The following is a 25,241-nucleotide window of genomic DNA, read 5'->3' as shown; positions in this document are numbered from 1 at the left end:
CTAAAATGAGGAAGGCCTTTCTCAGCAGCATTTAAAGGATCACAGACATAACAGCTTAAATGCATCCTTCCTCTGCTGCACCCTGGGCAATGAAAGACGGCTAGTTTTAATGGCTCTGTTTCTTAAGCCCTTTTCACACATGCAATTCGTACCCCAGAATTTACTGTTAATTAAGCAGAAAGGGCTAAAGTGTAAATGCAAACCACGGTGGAGGTAAAGCAACATTTTACCCGCATTAGATCTGGTAATGACAGGGATGGCTTGTCTAAACAAAAGACAAAACAGTACCCAGAAATACAGTCACATCTAGATTACAGCCAACATAGTGGAGCGTTTCAGAGATGACATTTAACATTAAGAGAGGATGTTTAACAGTCTCTAGTTAAATTTGAAGAAAACAAGATGGGGGGTGTGTTTTTGTACATGATTCAGGTTGTTCATACTGACGATGTTGTGTCCTGTTTACTGAGAATTTCACAGCATGTCGGAATGTGCGTATTCTTGTACCTCGAAAATGCTGAATATTTTTAAGAGAGAGAGTGAAAAAGGGTGTGGGACAGCCACAATGAACAGCACAAAAGTCACCTTCTCCATGTTTCATTGAGGTTTTCCCATTAGCAGCTTGTTCTCCTCCCCCTCACACCTCTAAACAGCCAGCCCCCTATGGAGACCTACCACAAAGCCATACCAGCCTCAGCACAAATCACACACACATACACACCTAGCACCCCCATCCCCCCTCCCCCCCACCCTGCTACCCTTCTAGGCCTAATCACCCCTGAAGCTTTGGAACAACTGGGCGGTCAATGTGTATGAAATGAAGAAAGAAGTGAGAAGGAAGATAAGAAAAATGGGGAAAGGAACCCGAGGGCCAGGGGCAAAAAAATAGGTTAATGTATGGGTTTCATTTATAAAGAGGAAAAGGCCTTATATACATGTCTGCATGAATGTGTGTGTATGTGTGAGCGTGTGTGTGTCAGGGTAGACAGAGACAGGGACAGAGAGGGAGAATATGACAGGGTGTGATTCTAGCTGGTCATGTTTGATGAGAGACAGAGAGAAAGAGATGGAGTCAATCAGTTGTCACTTCGCTAATGGAAAAAGCGACTCTGGGTGGATTACTGTGTCAGCATAATGAAAACTCACAGGCAGATTCCTAGCCTCCATCCTCCACATCACATCGACACTGTGCTGCTGCATGAAAAATCAGGCAACTTTAAGCAGTGCACCGGTTATAATGGAGCCAAGTGTACAAACTAACAAGGGATAAAGGGCAAAAATACCCCTATATTTAACACTTATGTCTCTTAAAACACACGCATGCTGGCAGAAATGCCCCCAAAAGTTGTTATAAGTATAACTAATCAATATAAATGAACCTCTCAATGTAATAAATCAACGTGAATGTCACTCATAAAACACTCAACCCCATATTATGTGCATTGCTTCGCTGAACTTGACCTAAAAAAATCCACACAATAATCTGCAGTTAAAATTGACTGCTTTATTATACAATAAATGGCTGCAGACAACCATGGGCCAGATTCATAAAACGCCTCATCACGATTTACCATGACGATAAAGGGAAACAGCACCAGTACCACATTCATCCAATCATAAACGACCAGTACTGGCCTGTTTTAGCGTTTGCATGCTATCGGCCACAAGTGCCCTTGTCCTCCTCATCTTCAGGCAGCAATACATGTTTATAAACCAATGAATGATATTTTATATACATAAATCACGTGTGGTTTAATGTGTTTGGACTGAACATCATGGCAAACATTACAACTGCTATTATGGCCAACTTGACTTTCCGGAAAAAGATTTCAGAGCTTAATAATACAGAATTTAATACTGAGTATCTGTATCAGCAACCCAACTTGGATCCTCCTATTAGGCTAATTTTTTTTTTTAAACGTAGGTTTCCCGCCGTCCACAAACACAAAAACAGGCCAGCCCGGCAGGGGGCGCTAACACCTCAACAAGTTTAATGAAGTTTGAAATTCCTTAAGAAGCAAACGTAAATGCCAAAACAGACGTAATAAAACACAGAGTGATGCTAAAGCACATTTTATAACAAAAATTTTCTCACTGTGTTTAAACAGCAGTACTCAGAGGACCTGACATTAACATGCGTACTAGAGTTTAGATTCTCTGCCCCAGCCCGACTCGATGCTGCACTACTTTCCTCGGGCCCCGTCGCATCAGGCTTAAGAAAACTGTGTGTGGTATAGGCCTATGTTTTTTAATGCTATTTTTTAAAACTTAGCTATGGCGTGGTATTTACAATATGGCAATGTTACAAATCACACTGTAATCCTAAAAAAGCTGCATAAGTTTGAATATTATTATTATGCAGCTCTGCACCACTGTGTATTGTCAGGTGACAGGCCCGGCGTCAACCTGACAACGAAACCAGCTAAACGTTGCCTCATTTGTAACTTCTTTTTTATCTTATGTAATTCGTTTTAATTAGGCTACAGTTTATTTGATAGGCAATTATAGGGATTTATTATTTTAAAGAATAAACTCTCTACTTACTTAACAAATGTTGGGTTTAAATCGGGCTCAGGCTCATAATGAGAGAACGTTCTCGGAGAGTCACGCTGGATTTTTTAGGCCTGATCTAAGCTCTAATGCATACTGGGTGATTTGATCATAAGCGGCCAGCACAAAGTACAGATGTGAATGCCGTAAGGTTTGTCTCCAAGACGCATTGTGATCTGATTCGGAGGTGGACACATATGACCACATTATTCTTGTAGTGTGAACGGCAAAGCACTGCCCGTATCTACCGCGTCACTGACCCAGCTGGACACGTCAACGTCCACCATCTGTATGAGTTAGCTGAGCATGCTACATTAACAAACTAACTAAAAAAATTGACTTAATTTACATGTCATGACTGCCTGATTGGTAGTCACATGTATGGTTGATGCAACCTTTTGCGTGTGTGTGTGTATGTGTGACTGCTAGTCACAATGTTTGCAAGGAAAAACAGGAAGTCTTCTCCCTTGCTGCTCATACTGCGATAGAGAATTTACCAAACCTCATCACCATGTGATATTCCACACCTCCTGTGACTGTGTATGCTTGTGGCTTAATATTTCATCACATTCATGATGAATTCATGGATGCTTTGTATTCCTTTTTCTCTTTGTTTAAACTAAAAAAATACAATGTACAGGTAAAAATACAGAAATACAAATATCATCTTTCTGTCTACCAAAAAAGGGACACAAGGACACACATATACACGTCCAGGTCTTGTACCATGAAATGTCACAACAATTCCACCCTCATCAAACAACAGTAGCAAAAGCCCTGCCAAGGGAATTCAGCCATTTAAGGCCTGTGTGCCAACTCACACAGAGTTCTATAGCCAACCAGCAGCTGACTGTGCTGGGCATAGCAAAGTTTTGAAATTGGGAACCACACAGCAATGCATTCATCCGCTGCACAAGCATCTCCTTCTACAACACCACTGACAGAGCTTATAGTCTACAATAAGGCAGCGAGCTAATAATATAGCCATTAGTGCAATACAATCAGTCTTTCACTACAACAACCAAATGCCCTTTTTATACTGACTCTCAGACACACATACACACACACACACACACAGGTCCTGTAGCATGAAATGTCAGTTATCACAACAGTATAAAACAGATCCAGACAGGAGGAATTGTTACACACTCATACCTCTTTCCTTAATGTCTCACAGGAGGAGAGTGTACCATTAAAGTCAATTTATGTGTCTACCATTAAAGTCATTTTATGCGTTTTTCCCTTTCGTGACATTTACACTGGAAAAATCAACAGCCGAAATCACACAAGTCGCCGTCGGATTAAGCCGCGAATGAACCCCTGGCTAAAGCAAAGCCAAATCGACCGCACCAAGAGCTAAGCTCCCCAAAGAATGCAAAATTGACCTTAAATCTTACACGCTTACTGAAACACATATATTTAAGGTCAACGCAGAGGTTCAGTCACCAGGCATGGTTAGGCAAGTGAAGGGCAAGAATTCTGTGCAATTTTCTTTTATGGACTCTTTCAGCTAGACCACTTCCAGAATAGTCCTTATTATGTGCTGTAAAATCATCTGCTGTGTGAACTTGATTCCATTTACTTCACTTAACCCTGAAGGCACTAGCATTGTCTTCTCTCTACACCTTTTGTTTAAAATTCACTTCAATTATTAAAACATTGTGATGTTTTGTAATACATTTAAAATAAAACAATATTTGAAAATATAGTACAGTGCAAAAGCCTGAGGCACCTGGGAAAGTTATATGTAAAAGCTATTTCTCCAGCTTTCAGTGAGGAAGGGAAGGGGAGACGTGTGGCAGTTGTTCTCTCCATTGATCTGCATTCAATAAACACAAAATTTTCTATCTTTTGGCAAATTTAATAAAAAGGTAAAACTCAAATTGGGACATAATCATAAGTATTCAGATCCTGTGACACTTGAAATTTAGCTCTGAGAGCCTTCTGTTGGAAATGAATTCACTGGACATTATTTGGAAAGACACACACCTGTGTATATAAGGTCTCACAGCTGACAATGCATTTCACATCAAAAAACCAAGCCATGAGGTGGAAAGAATTGCCTGTAGAGCTCAGAGACAGGATTGTGTGGAGGCACAGATATGGAGAAGAAAATCCTGCTCTAAGAGCACAGTGGCCTTCATCATTTTTAACGGATGAAGTCTGGAATAATCAAGACTCTTCCTAGAGCTGGCCGCCCCACCAAACGAAATAATCGGGGGAGCTGAAAGTGGCCACATGTATGAATGGCTGGCGAAACACTCTTTTCTGAAACTTAGGTCACATCTATGTGAGTGCTTTGACTTCCCCCTACCTCTCTGCTCTTCTCCAGCTCGGCCTGCAGGACCTGCTTGGCCACCTCCAGGTCCTGCAGCTTGACCTGCAGCTCCTCGTTCTCCTGCTCTAGACGGCTCCTCTTCTTCTCCACTGTCTCCAGCTCACTGTGCAGGCGAATGGACACGTCCTTGGCCACCTGGAACAGAGAGAAGATGAGCGAGGTTTAGAGAAAAAGAGTATGCAGAATCATAGGGATATCAACTTGTACGAGAACAGTCATATTCTAACACAAGTGGCTGCTAATCACAGTCCAGGGGATTGAGAACTACAGCATTTCCCCTAAATGAACACACCTGCTGTGACTTAACAGCTAATTACCAAGCACTTCATAGCTGGTCAGAGAAGGGAAAGGAAAAATATTAATATGCAAAGCTTATAGTCCCAAGCACTGGGATTGGAAACCACCAGTGTAATTACTTAATTGTGTGTCATTTTTAGTTGTGGAGAGTGAAGTTAAATGAAGCATTGCAGGCCGATATGCCGAGCTGGCTCTGTTCCCACAATTTTAATCTGTAAAGAGAATGTTACTTGTGGTCATTTTTTGCCACTGAATATGAGGGTAGACTGACTGACACCTGACAAAACACAATGTACATATTACTCATCATGTAGCCAATAACTGGTGCAGCCATTTTAGTATTGGCCTCATCATCAGGAGACTGCCGGTTCGATTCCTGCGGATCATAACTGGCCTTGCTTTCTCTGGGTGGGTAGTTCAGCACTCCCTCTCCCCTTACCACTAGCGGATGTAACAGAACCGGCAGTTAGAGCTCTCCTTCGAGCGTGTTCAGCTGATGTTGTGTTAGTAGAGAGTCCCAGCTACTGCATGGGAATAAAAAATATTTCCAATCCAAAACAATAATAAAAAATCTAATAAAAAAACAACAACAGTAAGTCTGGAGTTCTATGGGGTAAGCGTAAGATTTTATAGTGGGCTGTCCTTGGTTGCAGCAGTAAAAAGAAGTGCTGCAGAACGGCAGTTTATGAGTTTAGAATTCACACCTCCCCCAGGGCACACAGAGCTCATTAAAAGCTTTTCATAATTAAGCCGTGCTACAAATTTTGGAGAGCTGCTATCAATATTAGGCCAACAGAGACACCAAGGTGTATACATCTGCCTCACACACCTATTCATTTACATGACATGACCTTATAAACTGCACACCGAGCTGACAGTAAACTTGTGTTTATCACTTTTCAGGTTCACCAATATTGTGCACTTTGAAGGTTATAGCCCATCTGTTGGTTTTCACAGTTAGGATTGCCGTGATGCCTTTTCTTGTTTTGGTATCAAGCTGCTATATTTACTATATTAAATATAATGCTCCTGACACTGGGAGGATGAGGACTGACACGTGCCTTCTCAAACACATGCACAACCAGACACCACCTATTTGAACTGCCACAGATGCAATGCCACTGGGCAAAAGAGAAGCCACCATACTGAAGTAATGTGGGGAGAAAGAGACATCTCACAGACATCTGAAAAGGTGACAAAGGCCAATTGTGCTCTCTCAGACTTTGCTGTTTATAGTCCCTTTAGTTAAAACAAGAACTTTACTGTAGACCAACACCTAAAATACTTACATTATTACAATATTACCACTGCCATCTACCTACTATTCCTATATTAGCGCACTCCTACTTCTGTCCGCTTATCCAGCATTTTCTGATGATATTGGCCCTACATTGATACCCATTTGAACTCATATGACTCAGTTCACAATGTATAAGCCACCCTCACCCAGGCAATTTCTGACCACAGGACTGCTGTGAGCATTCCACCACCCAGTACACCAGCAATCTCCCAAGTACAGTAGGTGTTTCTAATAAAGTGACCAATACATGTATGTGTTTCAGCTAGTTAGTACAGTGTTTTAAGCATAACCCACCACTGTCCTTTAATTATTACACCTCTTTTATTGCATTGCTGTTGTTCATGTGTGATCCATCATAACCCTCAACAGTAGTAGTGGACTGGAGGCTGTGTGTGAAGCAGGGACACAGTGGTCATTTGTGAGTGTAACTACACAGGAGATTCTCTCCTTTCTCTCTTGCCCACACATCCCCACTTTTTCTCTCTCTCTCTCTCTCTCTCTCTTTCTCTCACTCTCTGATTCAGTGCCAGGGGGCAGCTGGGTGTCCACAATACCCCTCTGTACCCATTGCACGCTCTATTTCATATCGGATCCCCTTTCTCTCACTGCCTCCCTCTCTTTCTCTCTTCTTTTATATTTCCATTCTATTCAGGCCTCATCCCTTCTTTAATCTGATCCGTCCTTGTGTTGAAGAATAAACCATCTCTCTGTTCATCCCTCACCCTCTTTCTCCTCTCACTCCATTCCAACAGTTCGATTCTTTCCCTTAACATCTCTCTCTCTCTCCCTCTCTCTCAATGCTCCCATTCATCACACAGGCGTTTGGAGTATGTTCCTAACCCATGTGCCGTTGCTCTACAGTGACCGGGTGCCTGCAACGCCAAACAAGTGCCTTCTATTAATGGACCTCTGTAAGTGGCTGTTCAGGCATGATTCATTTGCATTCTTTTCTCCGCCTCCCAGTCTGACACCACCCACCTGCTTCTGTCTGCTAGAATTTAAAGTGGTAGTTTGGTGGAAAGTCAAATTTACATACCCCCCCCCCTCCCCCCTTACCCCGAATTTTGATTTGTTGTTGGCCAAAGTATCTGTTAAAGTCATATTGCTATCTTTAACAATGGACAAAAGTACACTGTCGTGAATACAGTGTCAGGTCTATTTTGGAATACGGGACCATCAATGTTTTGTTGAATTTTACTCCCAATTAACCTACCCGTTCATAGCTCCCCCTAGTACTGGCATTGCTTCCGACACTGTAACGTCTCCTCTGTTACATGTGAAGCCAGCCACTGCCTCTTTATGAATTTCCGCCTATGTGGCATTGCCGGGCAGCCTACAATGGCCGTTGGGTCCCCTGTTCCACCACACCAGATAACAGATGCCTATGTCGACCAACATCGCTTAAAAGTGATGAGGGGAGCAAGCGCCATCTACCCATCCGGAGAGAGCACGGCCAATTGTGCTCTCTCAGACTTCGGCTGCTGATGGCAAAGCGACATCGCTCAAAATTAGCATTAGACCACTGAGCGTTTTTAATGAAGTTTGATGTTGTATGTAAGCATTACTAAATGTGAAAGATACTCAATGTGGTCCATACATTGTAACTAAGCTGCAGAAACTGTTTTGAAGTTATTGTTTTTGTGATACAACCAGCCCGCTCACGCTGAAGTTATATGCCGTGTTTCAGCTTGGACCATTTTAGGAATGAAGGATGAACACATGCACGGAAATAAATGATATCTTAGAAAGGGATTTTTCACTGAATTATTACTTTAAGCTTACAAAAGGAAAAGGACAACAGGAAGACAGGAGACTTATGGTTTAGTGTAGAAGCGAGAACTTTATGGTCCTCTTAGAAGGTGTAAAAGGTGTCAAGAGTTGTCTGGTGTCCTGCTGTTCCCCCTCAACCATCACCTCTGCACACATCCTCCCCACCACCACAACCAGCCCTTCTGTAGTCAGACCTAATCTGCTGTGTCTGTATGCCATATCAACAACAATGGGAATCAAAGAGGGATAATTTGCCATCAAAGCGCTCCTTTCATGTGTGTATGTGTGTGTGTGTTTGTGAGGGGTGGGTGGGTGTGTGCGTGTGCACATGCATTTGCCGCTCCTCCTTGATCCTGCTTGTCAGCATTGCCTCAGCTGCCCACTCACCAAACAGTCCTTTCTAACGACTTCCCCGCTGATCCTATCTGTGGAGGTCTGTTTGAGGACAGCCCTCACACACTCTCTCACACTAAACACAACCCAAACCAGCTTAGCTAAGCTCGGCTGCCCTTCGGTTAACCCCAGATTATTCCATTTAGCCTCATAATTCAGGGGCACTAAAAAGAAAAATTCAAAGTAAGCAATTACCATACTTTTTTTACCTCATGCAGTGTATGACAACTGAGCTGTCGGGACATATCTCTATCCCCTGTCTGTTTTTGTTCACATATACACTGGCAATCAGAAAGAAGCGCTGAGATGCTGTGTTTTGGAAGGTTTACTAATACACATTTTACCGCTGTCACATTCCATTCAAAACTGTGCTGATATCCCTTATTTACCCCCATAACATTAAAACCACCTGCCTAATATTGTGTAGGCGCCCCTGTGCCACCATTAACAGCTCTGACCCATCAAGGCAGGAACCCCGCAAGACCCCTGAAGGTGTCCTGTGGTATCCGGCACCAAGACGTAAGAAGCCGATCCATTAAGTTATTTAAGCTGTAAAGGATGGCATCAGTGATCCAGGTTGCCCTTTTTTGGACCACTTTTGGTAGGTGCTAACCACTGCATACTGGAAACATCCCACAAGACCTGCCTGATGTTTTGGGGAAGCACTGACCGAGTCGTCTTGCCATCATGGTTTGGCTCTTGGCACAGTGGCTCAGATCCCTATGCTTGCCAATTTTCCTATTTGCTTTCAACATATCAACATCAAGAATTCACCGTTTACTTGCTGCCTAATATATCCTACCCCCAAAAGAGTTTTTTAACCGGGTGTCATACATTTTTTTAAGCTTCTTCAGCAGTAAGATTACTTTTTGTCAAATACAGGCCTAACATTATGTAAACCCACATTTACTTCAGAATCCTCAACTTTCCTAGAATCCATTGAGTGCTTGCTTGGAACGCTTTGTTTCAGCAAACATCTCAATAAACATTTGAAAACAAAAAAGAATAAACATTTGAAACAAATCTGTAACTATTTGCCCGTGCTTGTACGAAGCTAAGCTAACAGGGACAAATCTGCTTTCGTCTGCTAATCTTGGCCTCCGCCTGCTTTGGGATGATTAAGACACATGGGGTTTGTTGTTTAGTCCGTCTGGGCCTCTCGCTGCCCATCATTTGGGGCAGGTTCTGGGCCTGAAGCAGGGCTTTGTCCTGTCAGCCTGCTGGATGTTTTGGCCTAAGTGTGACATGTGAACATAGCACATGGGCGATTATGCATGCGACTCTCATCGCTGTGTGTGGAATGTGGAAGGGAAAGGGGGAGGGAGGTACTTTTCCTAGAATTGTTCTAAGCGAATGAGGAACCTGAAACCGAGTCGAAAGGAAGATAGTCTTGTTATATTTCTCCTCTCTGTCTCTCTCTCTCTCTCTATTTCGGCCTCTGTGCTTAACCCCAAAACCCACCCAGCCTTTATCGCCAGGATGCTGCAGCTCAAGCTGTTATCTGTGTACACACAGAGGCCGTACTGACCAAACAATTCTCCTTTATCAAGTCCTCGCTTTTCTCCCTCTATCTATGTGCCTCAGGTCTGCTCTTCAGCTGTTGCTATGCAGGAACACATGGGTGCAGCCTGCAGATGGCTAATGGAGCCTAAGACAGGAGTGCGGTAGAGCAGCACAATATGCATGAAATTAAGGCTGTCACAGTTACACAGCTACACAGTAAACATCACTGCTACATCATTTAGTAAGTAAGTCTGTTGGGCTCACACATATATGTGCACATTTTTGACTTGTTCTTCTTGAGTAAAGTATGCAGAAATTATGGAAAGACTAGGAATGGCTTACAACTGTATAGAGCCCAGTTTCTCAACAGCAGTTCAGAAACACTTTGCCTTAAACACTGATTATGCAATGAATTGTCAAAATATCTAAAATTATATTTAAAAAGTGCTGGATAACTTGATTCTACTATAATCAATAGCTGAAGATGTAGTAGAGAGTGGGATATTGGGAGATGTACTACTGAAAGTCCTGCCCATTCATAAAAACAGCCAATCTGACTGCTGTTCTTTTTAGGGGTGTGTCCATGTTTAGCTCTATGCAGATTGGATTAGCCTACCAGAGGGATCCGACTGCCAATAAAATTACCACGCAAGTTTGCGGCCTGTGGTTAGAGAGCTGGATTATTGATCACAGGGTTGTGGGTCTGATGCCCAAGCCTACTCACCTGCCACTGTTGGGTAAGGGTGCCATAGCATTGCTGACCCTGTGCTCTGACCCCAGTTGTCAGCTCAGACATTACATTACATTACTTGACAGTCTGCATCTCGTTGTTGTGTTACAATATCACATGATCACACTCCACTAGCAACAAAAGTTCCAAATAAATTTTGCGTTTTGCGATTTATTATTTTTTTCATTTCTCAGCCCCTCTTTCATAAACATGCAATATCTTTCTTTTTCTCACATGTTGCTCTTTCTCTCCCAACAGTCACACCTCCCTAGGCAAAACTAGGCACAGATGTTCCCCTCGTCAGTGTGAGAAATGAGGCCGGGGCATCAGAGAGCAGGAAGTGGTGCTGGGCTTTTACTAATGTCCGAATCTCTCATCGGCCCCCACTGCTCTCCCTCATGACCAAGCTATCATGAGATCATCTCCTCCTCCATGTCGGAGGAGGACGTGGGAACTGCACAGAAACGTTGAGTCAAAAGTAAATAAAACATTTGTGTTACACTGACCCAGAGCAGGACCATGACTGGCCCATGAATGGTGTTCATTCATTTGGAGCGTACCAAACAGCAACTGTTGGAGGGGTGAAATTTGCCAACTGTCGGTCTTTTAAGGCTCCAAAAAAAGCTCCAGACAATGAAATCAGCACGCAGCATGCTACCACATCTACAAATCTAACCTCACTCAACATTTCATCCTGGGTTCCAGAAGCTTTTGAGGATCAACGCTTTGTTCTGCAACCAAGCACACCCTTCATCTGAGTAGAAAAACAAGGTAGCATTTAGCTCCGCTCTGCTTTGTTAAGCTCAATGTAAAGACTTTAAACACCATTCACCCTTGAAGCACTTCTGGCACAAGACACAAGAATGGGTGTTTTTGTTTTTCCTATGGCAGTGGCAGTCACACTACAGCATCTGAACAAAGCCGAAAAAGCGAGAGCCGCACAGGGCAGTGTAATTTGACCTGGCTGTGGCTGGTAGCACGGTCACACAATTGGCCCAGTGTTAGGAGACTCCTGCTAGCAGTTAAAGAATCCGACAGACACAGCGAGTGTTTTCCTTCAAGTCTTTTTTTTAAACCCCTTTCCTGTGTTTAGTCTCCTCTGGTTGGCTTGCCCAAGCCACAAGCTCTGCCGGCTGTTTCCTGATTGGCCGAGCTGGATTTAAACTAACAGCATGGTCGAGCTCCCTTGTTTAGGAAAGACTTGGAATCAACCAGGCTTGGACAGCACCCAGTATTAGCTCTGCAGAAGAAAGGACATATCTACTTTCGGTTGTCGGTGTAACTCTACACAACTTGGCGGCTTGAAGTGAGGAACAGCAGCAGAAGGACACAGCTTTAAGGAATGACATCATCGCTGTAGTTTTCCTTGCTGTCGGACTTGAGAAAGGAAGCATTGTGTTCCTCGGCCACAAGACAGAAGCCTAAATATCCAGACAAAGAGGTGCACTAGAATGCAGGATCTTAAAAAGCTTTGACAGAAACGACCCTAAAGGCTTTATATAATAAGATATGAGCTAGTAGCACTAATTATTTCTGCCATAGCCATTACAGATGAACCTCTATATAGATGAACTTTGCATTGAATAGACATATTTGTCCATGTGTTAATTGGCACAAAACCTAATTGTATTTTGTTTGTATTGTATTACAGTGACCGTTCTGTAATAGTTGTTAGTATATGCCTAGAATTACCTTAACTGGGCGAGTCAACCAGCTGGTTGTTTGAGAAAAAAAGCACAAAAATATTTACAGTGACTATTCTGTAATACTTGTTAGTTAATACCTAGAATTGCCTTAATTGGGCAAGTCAACCAGCTGGTTGACTTGCGCATCTGCTTCTTGAATGGATCATTTGAAAAAGAAAAAAAAAAAAACTACAAAGTTGCTAAATGAGGAGCCAGGAACATCATTTTACCAATATACAATATACACCAGCCCTAATATTTACTGACTCAGGCAAGCACAGACACTCAGACACACTCTGTGACCCGCTATCTCACCTTGACATCCTGCTCCAGGGTGCGGATGAGCTCCCCGTCCACCTGACCTGTCTGGGCCACGCGCAGGCTGCGTCTCTCTGCCTTGCGGAGACGGTACTGCAGGATGCGGCAGGTCTTGTTGGCCTGGTCCAGCTGCTGACGGAGCTCCTGCAGCTGGTACACATCCTCCTCCATGTACATGTCCCTCATCTCCAGCATCTCAGAGCGCAGCTCCTCCACCTCGTCCTGGGATAAACACACAAAGATAAGATATCTTGATTTGGGTTCCTTTGGCTAACTTCTGCTGCTGATCCCATCCAGAAGCATAAGTAGGATCTTAGTAGAAGAAACCGACTCTTTCAATAAGTCAAAGGGGCACAGATGTGTCAGGACCTCTAAGATGGGCGCAGTAAACATTGTTTGGGGCTTCAGTCACGTGCCATGGGCCCCAGTGCAGGTGTATACGCTACTGGTCCTATCTCGACTGAGAATAGACGGGACGCGTAGCCTAGGGGTCACATCACCCCTAGAATTACTGTATCTGGCCGCCTTTACTCTTTGCCTTACGCAATAAAGCAGTGTTGGGACAGCCTCGCTTTCAAATCCGGCTAATCCCCTAAACCCAGCCGTAGTAATAAGGCAGCTAAAGTATTTATAAGAGTGAGTAGCGTAGTAAACAGGAGGCCGTTCATTGGCTGCCGAGATGCGGTGGGCACAGGAGGCGGCTCATTGGCTCCTGAGATGCGGTGGGCCGCAGCGTGCGGTCACACAAGTTCTTCACAATGTAGGTCACTCACTGCAGCGCGCGTCACGTGCGAAGCGCGCGCATAAACAGTGGAGTGAAAGGTGGGCGCGAGCGAACCGCAGCAGCTGCTGCAGATGTGCGGCGCGCGAGACACCACGGGGAAGCAGCTGTACGGCAAACGAGTGGCAAAAGAAACAAACAAACAAACAAACAAATAAATAAATAAATAAATAAATAACACAACAACGAGCTGAACACGACATGTCAATAGATGAGCCTATTTGGGGGTGTATTTTTATGGGCATGACGAGTTAATTAGCCAATAAGCTTTTTAATTATTCATAAGTCAGGAGACCTCGGCCTAATTACGAATTGAACTCAAAGACGCGCCCATTAATGTGCCAGATACTGTTTACTGGGTTGGTGGCAGTCTTAGAATGACAACACCAGCACACTTAGATCCATCAAAATACCGAATATGGCTGTATTTTGTCTGCTTGTAGGCTACAGTAAGGGTACTGTACTGTAAGGGTCTGTTTACTGCCCCCAATTCAGCGCTTAAAGGGCAGCACTGTCTGCACTCTGCATGTCAGTGAAACCATCAAAATATGTATCAAATGCATCATGTAATGATTTTAAATGGAAGGTTGATCAATGGGAATCTAGGGGATCTATTAACTAGCACACGACCTGCAAACTGCTCTTCTGATCAGCATAATAAACAGCAATAAGTCTATAATAAAGCCTTAATAAACACCCAAACACACATCCTCTCTACTCTACACAACTCTACTGGTTTAGCATTTCAGCTGTGCTGATAGCAGTCAGCTAATGATGCACACAGACCTATTATTTAGCATAAAGGCACGCTCACATTGAACGGTTTGTGTACGTTAAGCCGTCATCTGAATTGATTTCCCTCACTAAAGCCCCCCCCCCCCACCTTCAGATAGTCGTTCTCCGAGCGCAGCTCCTCGATCTCCCTCAGATACTCCTCATGCACCCCATCTGTGAGCTCCTCGGTCAGGTCGGAGAAGGCGAGCGAGGTGCTGGCGGCCACGCGGCTCTCCAGCGAGGCGAGTGAGCGCTCATCACCGGGCGACACGCTGTCCTCGCCCGCTTCCACACCCGAGGAGAGTCGCTCCCCTTCGTCGCTCTTAAGCCGCCGTTCTCCGATCGCTCCACCGCGGCTGCTCGTCTCCGTGTCGCTGCTCAGGGCGTCCGCGCTGATCCGGTGCTCTTCAGAGGCGCAGTCCGACAGCTCCGAGCTGCTGTCCGTGGCCGACAGTTTGCCCGGCGCGCAGCCGGAGTCTTTGCTCAGCTCGTCGGATGCGGCGCTGGCGTCCGACGTCTTCCTCCGGTTCGCCTTGGCGCTGGCCCTCGCCGCTGCTACGGCGGGCTGTCCGCTTCTCCCCACCGTTTTAACCTTCTCCCCCTTGATCTCCCTGCCCGCGCCGGGGCTGCGCCGAGACACGCGGGATCCGATGTGGATGGCGCCCGGCTTCACGCTCAGCGCTGGGGCGCCGATCCCTCCTCGGATCTTGGTCAGCGACCAGCCGGGCACATCCCGTGGTCTAGCGGGCGACGGGGCGCGGTGGAGCTTTTTCTTCTCGCCGACGGGAGGCTGTCCGCCGTCGCCGCCGCTCCGGGTCCCGCTTTCCATGGTGCTCCTCTTTCCCTTGGGCGAGGAGGCGCAGTGAGTGGGAGAGCCGGGGTCAGCCTTTGTCTTGGTCATTCATTCCGCTTTAGAGCGACGATTTGAGGAGAAATCCAACCCCCACACGCCTCAACCACACGGAGGTGGAAGTTTAGCTTTGGAAACCAACGACTGAGCTAAGAAAGAAGGACCAAAGCAGGAGCAGCAGCGAGGTGCCGAGTCTCTAAATCCGCGGCGTTGTCCTCGGTGTGAGTTTAATCCTAGGCGAGCACGTTTCTCCAGTTTCTCAGCTCGCCTGTTCCCACTTCCCACCTTCGGCGCTGCTCAACAATACTGAGTGAGGAGACCGAGCTGGAGAGAGATGTTTCTCCCCGCCCAGATAGCGGCTCTGACGAGGAGGACTCTCAAAGGCGAGCTCCGTTCACAGCCCTCTGCTGCCACCGCCGGTTTCAGGAGAAGAGCTAAGGGAGTTTGGGAGTCGGGCTCAGGAGCGTGTGTTTATTTACACGTTTAAACACCAGGTTATATTAAACTATCCAACATCATTATTATTGTTGTTATATTAACAACAACAACAACAACAATAATAATAATACACTTAAAACACAAACCTCTATTGCATTATACAGAGAACATAGGTGTATATGATTATTGTATATATAAAAAAAAGATTACTCCAAAAATATGATGGTAGTGTAGTGACTAACATTTGTTTACACTGTCAAATCTAAAGTAATCACCAATTCCAACATGATAAGACTATTCATTACAAGTCCTAAAGAGTTTCACACACTCAGCAGTTGATTGCTTGAAAAGTGTCGTCTTTGTCAAACAAGGTATAAAGGTGTCTACAGCCAATTATTTATTATTCTCTGTCTGTACTGTGTTGTGTTGTCTGTCCGCACTTGTACTGTGTTGCACTTGTGTTCTGTATGCACTGTCTATGTTGCACCATGGTCCTGGAGGAACGTTGTTACTGTGTACTCTGTGTGTAGTTGAAATGACAATAAAACCCATTTGTCTTGACTTGACTTGACAACGCATTAAATATGACAATGCTTTATGTGTGTAATGTCTCCCTCTGCTGGTCTAAGAGGGAAGCTCATGTCCAGGTCATGTATTCCAGTGTGCAGGAGCTAAGCTCCACCCTTCCCCTGAGGCTCATCTCCAGCACACAGGTGCTGTTCATGATTGGACTGATTAGGACTCTTCTTAAGCATCTTAGTTTTGAGTGTTTTTGTAGGATCGCTGTTAGCAGGGTTACTGCTTTCTGAAGTATTCATGGCCTCCTTGTTCAAGCTGGTTTTGACCTTCTGTCTTGTACTCTGACCTGATTTATGAATTTGCAATAAAATACACAGATTCCAAACCTGTAACTGGTTGTTCATGTGAATAAATCATTTATTAATACATCAAGCTGGAAGTTACAGAAACGAGACGCGATAAGTATTAGGGCCGACAGAACAGATTGGCTTCGCACTGCAGTTTTTCAAGGAAGGGCAAATTGGACCACTGGCAAAGTCCTGGTATCTGGATGGGGTTTCCTGGTGGCAAAAGACCAAAGCTGACTGGTGAACTCATTAATCGCAAAAGGACTGGTAGACAGAGGAAAACGTCCACTGCTAATGGCAAAAGAATTCTCACTAATCCTCAGAAATGATCTGTCTGTCAGATCAGAAACAGACTTCACGAGGTGGGTGTGTATTTGTCAGAAGAACAGAAAGGTGCAAACCACTAAACAGAATAGCCAGATTATAAAAAGGCCAGTTTGCGAAAAAACTACTCTGGAAATCTTGTGGACAGATAAGACCAAGATTAACCTGTCCTACAGTGAGGGCTGGAGCAAAGTGTGGAGACAAAGAATTGACCACAATCCAAAGCATGGTGGTAGGGGTGTCATGGCTTGGGCTATGAATGGCTTCCACAGATAGTGGTGCACTTATCCTCATTGATGAAGTAACTGCTGATGGCAGTAGCTTATGTATCATTATATATCAAGTCCAGTAAATGCCTCCAAATTTAATAGGTAGTGTTTCATCCTACAGCAAAAGAATGATCCCAAACACGCTGCTAAAGTATGATAATACTTTATAATAATATAGATATATACTTTATAATATAATAAACATGTGCTTTTTAACGTCAATGAAAAACTGAAAGTTCTTGAATGGCCAAGATTCACCTCAAGTCACCTGATTTTAATCCAACTAAGCATGCGTTCCATATCCTGACGAGATAACTTGGCCTTGAAACAAGGCAAAGCATTGGCAGAGAACACACTTAGCACCTGATGATGTCTATAACTCACAGACTTCAAGCAGTCATTGCCTGCAAGAGATGCGACAAAGTACTAAACATGTACTGAAATTTCACCATGGTGAAACTGAAATGTATCCAGCTCAAATGAAATGAAAGTGTGGAATGGGTACTAATATAAGTGTATCAATCACAATTCTAATGATTCTAAATGAACCAAAGGCAAAAAAAACCTGTACCTGTTTAGTATTTCTAGTTATTGGGTACAGAACACCCAATAACAGAGGAAAAAACACTGCTTTCTTAAGATTACCTGCAGGGCCCCAAAAATAAGATGAAAAAATAATATAATTCATAAATAAATATTTACAGACCTTTAAACAAAACGATGGAGCTGTGAGGTCATGTAAAGGCAATGATCAATAATTTTATATGGCTAACCTTATTCAGCTGATTACTGTATGTCAAATTATGGCTTGTACAAGAATCTGGGGAAAGAGTCCAATACAACTGCATCAACTTTCCAATTTTTCAAATGTTTTAAATACAAAATCTAAAAGAGAAGACCACTCAAATGTGTGTATGTATATATATATATATATATATATATATAGAGAGAGAGAGAGAGAGAGAGAGAGCAGTCGGAACAGGGCATCTCAATACATGGTAAAGAGAAAGAGAGAGAAAACGGAAAGAAAGAAAGAAAGAGCAGACAGCAGGGGGCAGCTAAACACATGGGGGAGAGAGAAGAAAGGAGAAAATTAAGAAAAGAGTTTAGCAGTATAAATAGACAACTGTATGGAGTATGAATAGATTAGTGTAAGACCTGTAGGATTTTAATCTAGATTTAAATACCCGAACAGCAACAGGTAGTTTTGGGGGGCTCTTCCCCCGGCATTTCTTCTTTCAAAGCGGGGAACTGACAGTAGGCCAGCGTCCTGCAAAGATGTGAAGTTATCCATTTTAGTCTACATCTGAGAAGTCAAATGATTGTTTATGAAGGAATCACTCAACCCACAGGCATGAGAACCTTTGTTTATGACAGATTTGAACATTTGATCTTATTTTTAACACTGTTAAGATTCAATTTCAAATCTAATGTAACCTATATAGAGCTTTTCCCATCAGAGTTGTCACAAAGCAGCTTTACAGAGATCCAGGGCTGAGCTTCCCTTCAGCAAGCCAGTGGCGACAGCAGCAAGAGAACAAAAAAACATCATTTGTAAAATGATAGGAATAGAAATGCAATTTTCTTGTAAGGAAAAAGTTAGGACATCCTCTGCCCTAAAAGCTGGCATTTTCCACTTTGGCTGAAAGAACCTCTATTAATGGTGCATCTCCAAAAAAAAATAATAATTATAATATAATTAATATTTTATATTCATTATGCATAAAATGACATATTCCATGCCTTTTTGTATAAATTATTTTAATTATGGTATGGCTTGTAGTCTCAAATAAAAAAACACATTATTAAATTAAATTAAATTAAAAATTTAAATTAAATTTTTCAAATATTTTTTCAGAATCAGAATCAAAATCAAAAATCCTTTATTGATCCCAGGAGGGAAACTGCAGTTGTTACAGTTGCAACCGTTTGTGTAAGAATTAACACTCTATAAAATAAACACTTTATAAAATAACCACTCAATAAATAAACACACTATAAAATAAACACTCTATAAATAAACACTCTATAAACAAACACTCTACAAAATAAACACTCCATAAAATAAAATACATTTAGACAAAAAGAGAAAAAATTGAGAAAAACTTGTAAAATGTACACACACACACACACACACACACACACATATATATATATATATATATATATATATATATATATATATATATATATATACATATATATATATATATATATATATATATATATATATTATATGAATATAGTAAAGTGGTATATTGATAATAAATATGGGAAATTATAGCACACAATAAATTGAATTACACTACTATTATTACTGTATATATATACAGTATAACGTAAGTATTGCACTGCTGAACCATTCATTTTGAGTAAATACATTTTTAAACAGTACAAATGCTGTGTATCTCTCTGTCTAGTTCATGACACACAATCATGGGGAAGACTGCTGGCTTGACAGGTGTCTAGAAGAAGATCATCGTCTGCCTCCACAAGAACTGTAAGCCACAGAAGGTCATTGCTAAAAGAATCTGTTTGCAGAGTGCTCTATCAAAGCATAATAATGGAAAGTTGCCAGGAAGGAGCACAAGCAACAGAAATGACAGAAAAACAGAAAATTCAAGAACTTGGACTGAGGCTGGTGATATTAGCACATGAGCATTCCTAATATCAAGCCACTCCTGAACCAGATATAGCATCAGAATTGTCTCACCTGGGCTAAGGAGAAAAATAACTGGACTCTTGCTCAGCGCTCCAAGGTCTTCTTTTCAGGAATTTGGTCGGAAGGAAGAGTGGAGGGGCACAGAGATGTCTGAAGTCCAGTTTGAAGTTTCCGCAGTCTGGGATGGTTTGGGGTGCCATGTCATCTGCCGTCCACCAGGAGATTTTAGAGCACTTCACGTTTCTATCTGCTAACGAGCTTTATGGAGATGCCATTTTCCTTTTCCAGCAGGACTTAGCACTATTACTGTGCTTGATTGGCCAGCCTACTTTTCGGACCTGAACATCATATAGAATCTATGTGATATTGTCAAGAGGAAAATGAGAAAACACCCGACCCAGCAATACAGATGAACTGAAGGACATTATCAAAACAACCTGGCCTTCAGTAACATCTCAGCAATGCCACAAGCTGATTGCCTCAATCATTTTGCATTTTCATGAGTAAAACAACAAAATGTTTTAAATATGTTGCTTGTACATGTAATGATTATGAAATATGGCACAGTACCCTTTCAAATTAAATTGCGAACACATTTTTGAGACATATATCTAACCATCTTTGACATTGACTGGGAAAACTTTTCCCACTCCTCAGTGCAAAATTCTTTCAGCTGTGTGATGTTTTAGGATTTACTTGCATGCAAATCACCCACAGCATCTGAATAGGATTAAGATTAAGAATTAAGAATGTCTTAGACATTCCAGAATTCTCGATTTATTTCTTATGAGCCATTCCTTGGTGGATTTACTGAAATATCTTGTGTCATTGTTATGTGGTCCACCTTCGCATCAGCTTGAGTATTTGGATAGACAGTTTCACATCTTTCTCAAGCATAATCTGATACAATAAATAATTCATAGAGGATTCTATGATGGAGAGCTTTTCAGGCTCTGCTGTAAAAGCACCCCCACATCATGACATTTCCACCTCCGTGCTTTACGGTGCTCAAATGCTTTTTGCACCAAACCTGTCTTCTGTTACTGTGCACAAATAAGTCACTTCTGGATTCATCTGGTCAAAGCACACTGTTCCAGACGTTTTGGGCTTCATCTAGGTATTCTCTTTAAAAATGTTCCAATCATCTGCAACTAATGTACTGTGCCTGATTATAATTTTAGACATTCTAAGAAGTAATAAATATGATGGTGGTGTCCTAACTTTTGTTCAAGTAAATATGTTCAAATGTTTAAATATGCTAAAAATAAAAAGGTTTTTAAGGGGACCTGTATGTTTTTTCACATTTCTGTAAAAGTCTGTAATAGAACATGAACCGACTGCACAACAGGGCACCTGAAAAACGGGTCATTCCCAATCAGTGCACATGTACGTTTGGTCATTTAGACAAAGCTGTTTAAACAATTGCTTAACATGAGTAAAATAATAACTTATTTTATTTAGCAGTTGTACACAGAACAGTCCCAGGTGCATTGAGAGAGATGGATCTGATAGATCACTTGTTAAGTGAAAATATAAGTAAAATTTTGCCCATAAAACAGCTGCAAGATGATTAAGAAACAAATGGTTTTCTTCTAGATTTAAAGAAAGTCCTAGAACATTTAGAAGAGAAGCTATTAAACAGATTGTAAGGCAGAAGATGGCAAAGCTCCTTTATAGCGATTTCCCATCAAATCACACCATGACAGACTTCACAGACTGTCCTGAAATATTAAATAATAGCTATGAATATGGTAGATTTCATTTTAAGAATTAACCTTTTTTAAGAAAAATAAATGAATGACAAATGTTTGTACATTGTTCAAATGACATTGTGTTAATTTTCCAAGTGAAAACAGGTGGACAAATTCTTACAGCAGCAAATCAAAAACAAACTTACTTAAGGAAAACTATAAAACCATACATTAATTAACAGTAATTTTGCATCAAACTGTGTTCTCTGTGGAGAATGTTATATTATATTCACTCAGGTAATCAAAAAAAATTATATCATTTTACAAGTGATGCCCTTATGATTTTAAAAGGTCACGGCCAAACATTTGCCCCAGTTCTCCCAGAATGGTTGCAGTTACAAATGCTTTGGTATCTACGTGTTCATTTCTTTTGTTTGCATTTGAACAACACAAAAAAGCTCAACTGTCAACTCTGATATCATTCCCACACCAAATATGTGGCACCCTCAACATAATATTTGGTAGCACCCTGTTTGGAAACAATGATTGAAATCAGTAATTTTCTGTAAGCATGAACGATTTTCTTACATGTCTCTACTGGAATTTTGGACCACTCTTCTTTTGCCAGCTGCTCCTGGTCTCTCAGATTTGAGGAGTGCCTGCTCCCAGCTGCTGTTCTGAGACCTCTGCACAGGTGTTCTATAGGATATTGATTCATTCTGATTGCTCATTGTTGGCCAGAAAGACGGGGACCAACACGAGACCTGGCACGGAAGCAGAGGTGGCGGGCGCCACTGGCATGGGATCAGGAGCGGTGGGTGCCATTGATGCTAAAGCAGGGACAGTGTGCTCCACTGATACAGGAGCGAAGGTGCCACTGGCCCAGTATGTGATCTGCATGTCATATGGATGTCTCACAGTAGCATTTTTTTACATTAAAAAAATCATTTAAAGCCATATGCAAGGCATTTCCCAAACAAAGGTTTGTATGATGTTTATCAGATGTGTGTCTGTAGATGACATGTGATTATAGATCTATACGTCATATTGATGTTTCACAGAAGCAATTTATTATATTTTAAAAATCAGTAAAATTCAACTGAGGCATATTTCCCCAAACTAAAGGTTGTAGGATGTCTATCAGATGTGTGTCTGTAGATGACAAGTGATTATAGATCTGTAAGTCTCATGGATGTTTCACAGTAGCAATTTAATACCTTAAACAATTCATTACAATTCAAAGAAGCATATTGTTCACAAACTAAAGGTGGTAGCTTGCGTATTAGATATGTCTGTGTAGACTACAAGTAATATATATGCAAGTCATATGGATGTAACACTGTAGAAATGTGTTACATATGAAAAGAAACATTAGAATTCTAATAGAATATCTTACCAAACTTTGGTAAGGCTGTAGTATGACTGTAAGATCCGTACACCACATCTGATTAAGAGATCTGTATGTTTTATAGGTGTGTCACAGTAGTCATTAATGTTTAAAAAATGTCACTATGTGCATGTTTAAGATGTCAGAAGTGCTAAAAATATCCATCCGTTACAAAACGTAGTCATTGATTTTCATATCATCTCTGTTGTTCAGTAGGCTTCCTCCTCCAATACTCTCCATGTTCTACAGAGGGACTGTGGAGAGCATCCTGAGCAGCTGCATCATTGCCTGGTTTGGGAATTGCAATGCCTCAGACCACAGGACCCTACAGCGAATAGTGAGGACAGCTGAGAAGATCATAGGGGTCTCTCTCCCCTCTGTCACAGACATTCACACCACACGCTGCACCCGTAAGGCCATCAGCATTGTGAAAGACACCACACATCCCTCACATGGACTTTTTTTCACTGCTGCCGTCTGGCAGAAGGTACAGGAGTATCCGTGCTGTCACTGCACAGCTCTGCAATAACTTTGTCCCACAAGCAGTCAGACTTTTAAACAACAGAGACTGTACTAAACTCCCCCCACTCCTACAACTCATAGCATTTTAAACCTGTCTGCATCCTAGTTCTACATTCCACACTTTACTACCTGAGTGCTGTGTTTCCTGTTTCATGTGCGTTGTAAGCTGTCTGCATATAATGTCACAGCATTTTAAATTTCAATGCACCTTCTATGCACCTTATTACCAATACCTACCTGTTAAATATCTATGCACCTATCACACTTACTGGAGTGATTCCGCCTATTTGATGAAATGTACTCGTCAAAATGGAAAAATCGGAAAATGAGACAAAATATAATAGTCATATTTTGCTCTCTGTTCCTCCACTCTTTAGAAAGTGTCATTTTATAGATTTAAGGACGCTGCCTGTGAGAACGAGGAGGTGTGAAAGGCGAATATCTGCTAAATATCCAACTTTTACTGACCTTGCTTGTAGTACTAGCCTAAACGTGACCACAAAGTACTCTTAAAGGACTCTTAAAATATGGAAAATGAAACAACCATATCATGTAAGTTTAACGATGGCATATGAAAACAGCTTGTCACCAAAATTTACCAGAATTCCATTGAAATTCATAAGACAAATAGCAAAAACAAAAAGAGCATAGCTATAAAACAACTAGGCTGGGTAAAAAAGAAAAATGCAGGGTGTGTCTGAGTGTAGGTACCAGAAAAACACAACGTGAAGCTGAAATCTCACCTCTTCACTAAACTACAGACAGCCCACTGCCTCCCTTTCACAGAATAAGTGTCAAACTTCATTCGTGATTCAGCACTTTATCGACTGACAGATTTCGCCCCAATAAAAATAAGATCTCACACAGCAGTGCTTTGCTCAGGTTGTAAACTCCAGCCTCCAAAACTTCTCAGTTTCTCAGTGATTACTGCTGGTTAGATGTAGAGCAATAGGAGCATGTTGAGGCCTAACCGCATCTCCAGCTGAACTGATCAATAAGCACATTTTTTTTTGTGTGTGTGTGTGTGTGTGTGTGTGTGAGAGAGAGCGACACCAAAGACCACTGCACACATGTGTCTCTTGTGGGCTCATTTCATTGTTTGACATCACGGTAAGCATCCACAACACATGGAGCAATGTGGAGCGCTAAAATATTATGAGATGACATTATGAAATCTGAGTGGAAACAGTTATCCAAGTAAGGTGCTGCTGCTGAAAATAACACCAACTGCGCTGAATCACATCCGTCTGGGAATTATACACTGGTGAGTTTACCATTTATTACTTCTGCTGTGATCCAGTGTTATGAAAACTCATGTGTGTCGTATTATCATTTATTGGAGTAAATGAACTTTGATTCACCCGTGTTGCAGTAACGTGTTTCCTTCTCAACATCTACGCTCCTATTGTTAAATTACTCCTCATAAAAATATGGAATGACATTATTATGCTGTTGCCTGTGAACAAGCAGTCTTTCTTTTGCTGCTTATTAAACATAGGAATATTAAACCAAAGGAGATTTGTATATTTGTACATACACAATCGTATGATTTAAAAGCTCTAAAACTGGGTTATCTATTGATTAGTCTAAGAGATGCGGACAACCCTCCCCCATCATCCATCACTTGTTAATCTGAATGTTTGTCTGATACTAAAACAGAACTGTAGTGTTTAAAATTGCTATTTATTTTTTATGCTTTGCATGATCATCAATCTTCGGTCTTTCTGGCCAGAGACTGTTTCACTAATTGCATGTGCTTTTATTGATAGGGTTCGCTGACTGCAGCCATATCT

At 42.0% G+C, this 25,241-nt stretch overlaps 1 protein-coding gene across 4 annotated transcripts in view; it reads right to left on the bottom strand.

The window, feature by feature from the left end:
- mtcl2 (microtubule crosslinking factor 2) overlaps nucleotides 1-15,678 on the bottom strand; it is a 67,968-nt gene extending 52,290 nt beyond the window's left edge. For 3 of the 4 annotated variants that reach the window (XM_072656539.1, XM_072656538.1, XM_072656540.1), the window contains exons 1-3: nucleotides 14,549-15,678; nucleotides 12,882-13,106; nucleotides 4,865-5,023 (exon numbers count right to left, since the gene is read on the bottom strand). In XM_072656539.1, the coding sequence (XP_072512640.1) occupies nucleotides 4,865-5,023; nucleotides 12,882-13,106; nucleotides 14,549-15,340 (1,176 nt within the window). In that variant the 5' untranslated portion in view covers nucleotides 15,341-15,678. The remainder of the gene's footprint in view (nucleotides 1-4,864; nucleotides 5,024-12,881; nucleotides 13,107-14,548) is intronic. The other variant, XM_072656537.1, reaches the window with a different exon arrangement.
- Between the last annotated feature and the right edge of the window lie 9,563 nt (nucleotides 15,679-25,241).

The sequence above is a fragment of the Salminus brasiliensis genome, chromosome 14, assembly GCF_030463535.1.
Source record: "Salminus brasiliensis chromosome 14, fSalBra1.hap2, whole genome shotgun sequence".
Taxonomy (NCBI): Eukaryota; Metazoa; Chordata; class Actinopteri; order Characiformes; family Bryconidae; genus Salminus; species Salminus brasiliensis.
Note: the sequence above shows the minus strand (reverse complement) of the source record. Positions and strands in the feature narration are given on the sequence as shown.